Below are 3640 nucleotides of genomic sequence, written 5' to 3'. Positions count from 1 at the left end.
CCCGGCGTACACCTCCCTAAATTCCAAAAATTCGACCCTAGCACAACAGAGGCCTACACCCACCTCATCAGCTACCGCAGCACCATCTCTTGCGTAACTGATAATGATGCTATCATGTGTAAGGCATTCCCCTCTAGCCTTGGGCGCCTCGGTTTGCTCTGGTTCAACCAATTGGAAGCACGATCGATTCATAGTTTTAAAGAACTCGAAAGAGCCTTTAATTACTGTTTCATCACCAACAATAAGCAAGCGAAGGAAGAAGATGCCTTAGCCCAGATGAAGAAGAGGCTCGATGAGACGCTTCGGAAGTATGCCGAGCATTATTGGCAGTTGTTTAATGAGATACCTGGCGTCAACCAATATTGGGCAGCGAGAAATTTCAAGAACGGATTGGAAACTGGTAGCAAGATTCTTTATGAACTAGCAATTCGGGCCCATCATGGGATGAATGAGCTCATGAGGACGATTGAACAATTATGTTCCTACGAAGAGTTTCTTGCCGAGCGAGAACTCCAAGGAGGGCAAACCTCCACTGTCCCTCAAAGCCTTCATGTGCCTACTCCTCAACTCGCGGCTCCGAAACCTGTGGTACCAGCCCAGCCGAAGAAGCAGGTGAATACAGTAAAAGCGGGAAATAAGAAAGCACCTAAGGCTCACTACTACGTAGCCGAGACAACAATTTTTAAGTAGCCGATCTACTTCTTCCTCAGGACCTTCGAGCGAAAACCTTTCTTTGTCTAGCCGAACCCACCAAAGCTCAATACGGAGGCAGGCAATGACAACAGTCAGAAAAGATGCTCATACCACAACGAGCTCGGTCATTACACGACGGCGTGTGCTCTTTACAAGGCCCTTTTGGAGAACCTGGTGGCTCTAGGACTTCTTGACAATCACATTGACTGGACAAAGACCCCGAGGCGACAACCGAATGCCGGAGGTCCAAATCCTGTCCCACGACCACAGTAGCTTCGATCGGAACTTGACCAAGCTAAAAAATCTACCCAAATTTTTTCGATCCGCAGTGCATCAAAACGTCCAAGACAGTCGAACGTCCTTGGTCCATTACATTTACCTAAAGAGATCTCTAGCAGGTGCAGACGCCGCACAACGATGCGCTTGTCGTGACAGTACAAATCTTTGCTCACATTGTGAAGTGGGTCCTTATAGACCAAGGCAGTTCGGCGGAGGTCATGTACATGTCCCTTTCAAAGAACTTTAGATCCCAAAGTCTTCCCTTGTGCCTGCTGACGTTCCCTTGATTGGATTCAATGGAACACCGGTATGGCCACTTGGCAAGATTATACTTCTAGTTGTAACATGGTCAGGCGCTACAAATATGAAGTTCATTGTTGTTGACGCGCCGAGTCCCTACAACGCCATCCTTGGACGAAACTAGCTCCACACCTTAAACGCCATTGCCTCAACGTACCACCAGGTGGTACGGTACTGTAACACTCCGACCAAAAATACATACGTGACTCGACTAAAAATGAAGACAATGTCGAGACCGGCATGAAAAATTATTTAATTTTAGTCTGGAACAAAAATTGAAAACACTTCTTTTATATAATGTACACACAATAGATAATTTACTTGGAAGATGAAAAAAATACTATAACTTGAATATATATGTATATGTACGTACAAAACTTGGGAATAAAAGGAAAAAGAAAAAAAAGAAAGAAAGAAAAAGAATGACACCATGCATGCTGCCACCTCACTACCCTAAAAACATGGCCTAAGCTATTTACATTAGTAGCTTGGCTTACACCAAGACTGAAAGAATGACAAGTGTAGTATTAGGTGTCAAAATGAGATTAAATTAGGAACACTATAAATAGCAAGCCCTATTTATAGTGCATGACCAATAATAGTAATTACTAGTACTAGACTACCTGTACGGAAGAAGGGAAAAAAAAAAGGAAGAAAGGAAGGAAGAAGGAAAGGTTAGGTTAGTACGGAGTATACTATTAGAGCTACCCCTGTTCAAAGCCGTGTACCACAGCCATACCGCCAAGTTATTGCGCACTATCGGGAGGTTAACAAGAATACAAGTTAAGTCTCCTCCAAGTTTACAAAAGTTTAAGGTGAGATACTTATACTTTAGTTACATAATTTTTCATTATAAAAGTAGCATGATTTTATGTTGAGAAAAGATTATGATATGCCATGGAAAAAGATATGATAAATTTTTCATGTTAAGGATTAGAAGCACGTCAGACAAAGGTGATGATGGTGTAAAGTTTAAGCTTAGAAAATGAAAGTGGTCAGACAAAGGAGATGACCTATTGATGCATCCAATTAGTTGTCCCGAGTTTGGAGGACGCTTAAAAAAATACCATAACACAGAAGGAAGTTATACGGACGGGAAGAATAGGGTCCTAGTGGCCAGTGACTTGATCATTTCACACAGCAAGAGGGGTTGCTCCCCTACAGAAAGATTAGGTTGTTCGATGAATATCATAACATTATTTATTTCAGATTATGCATGCATTTATGTTAAGAATTGTTTCCATGGTATAAAATGTGCAACTTTGGTATTTATATCTCACACGAGCATTCGGCTTATGAAAAATAATATTTTTCACAGATAATGAAGAATAGAGATGGAGTTGTTGCTGCCCTGGGACATGCTTGTTATACTTTTGTGTAGATATTGTAAAAATGTTCTCTTTTCAGAAAACTTGGGTTTTGTAATAACTGTTGTTGAAATCAAATAGTTATATCATTCTCAAGCCCTTGTCTAAAAGAGGCCTGGATGAGCGTTAGGACTCATCGGCCGGTCACGATGACTCGACAAAGTTTCTAGAGTTGGGAGTCGTGACAATTGTGGTATTAGAGCAAGCATTTTTACAAAAAGAAATATTTTTTAAAGCAACCTGGGAATTTTCTTTAAAAGGAAAAGATATGAAAAAAAAAATGTTTTAGCAGCCTTAAAATTTTGAAAGAGAAGTATATATTTTCCTTGTCCCCGAGCAGCTGGCATGATTTATACGGTAAAAATATTTAATTTTAAAATATATTGATTGTAGGAATGGCAAATCTTCACGCAATGGATATTTGGGGCAGATACATAGTCAATCCCCCTGTTAATGGACACCCTGCCGTTCACCCAGCGAACCCTGAACTGTACGAACATCTCACCGCTCGGGATGCCCAAACACTCGCCTACCGAGCAGTACGAAGAGTAGTGCAATACCAACCGTTACTATCAACAGAAGCAAAAAGAAGTGTTGTAGCATATCGTCTCGATACCGAAACTCTCAAAAGACAGAAAGTGTTACATTTTTTGCAAGATAATGAACGCTTCCAACTTCTGTTGAACCGGGTAAATGCGGAAGAGGAAGGAAACGGGAGACCAGCTGCTAATAGGGAAGAACCAGGATCCTCCAATAATGATAATCCGTTGCCAATGGAAAATGGGAACCACTAGAAGAGAAAAATGTATGTGTAAATAGTGTGTAAAAATGTACGAAGAAGAAGTAGTTTGTATATAGACATGTATATAAATAAAAAGATCTTGTTTTTTTTTCTCTGTAATGGATTCAGTACCACCTAATACATAAAAAATACAAAGCATATTAGTAATAAATTCGAACAACGTAAAAAATAAAAATAATAAAATAAAAATTAATATAGT

At 40.2% G+C, this 3640-nt stretch overlaps 1 protein-coding gene across 1 annotated transcript; it reads left to right on the top strand.

Moving 5' to 3' along the window:
* The first annotated feature begins 276 nt into the window (after nt 1–276).
* On the top strand, nt 277–966 carry LOC131302935 (uncharacterized). Its single transcript, XM_058329728.1, has 2 exons — nt 277–612; nt 742–966. The coding sequence occupies exons 1-2, from the start codon at nt 277–279 to the stop codon at nt 964–966; spliced, it is 561 nt and encodes a 186-aa protein (XP_058185711.1).
* Nucleotides 967–3640: the final 2674 nt, after the last annotated feature.

Source organism: Rhododendron vialii, chromosome 10a (assembly GCF_030253575.1).
Source record: "Rhododendron vialii isolate Sample 1 chromosome 10a, ASM3025357v1".
NCBI lineage: Eukaryota > Viridiplantae > Streptophyta > Magnoliopsida > Ericales > Ericaceae > Rhododendron > Rhododendron vialii.
This window is presented reverse-complemented; position numbering and strand designations above follow the sequence as displayed.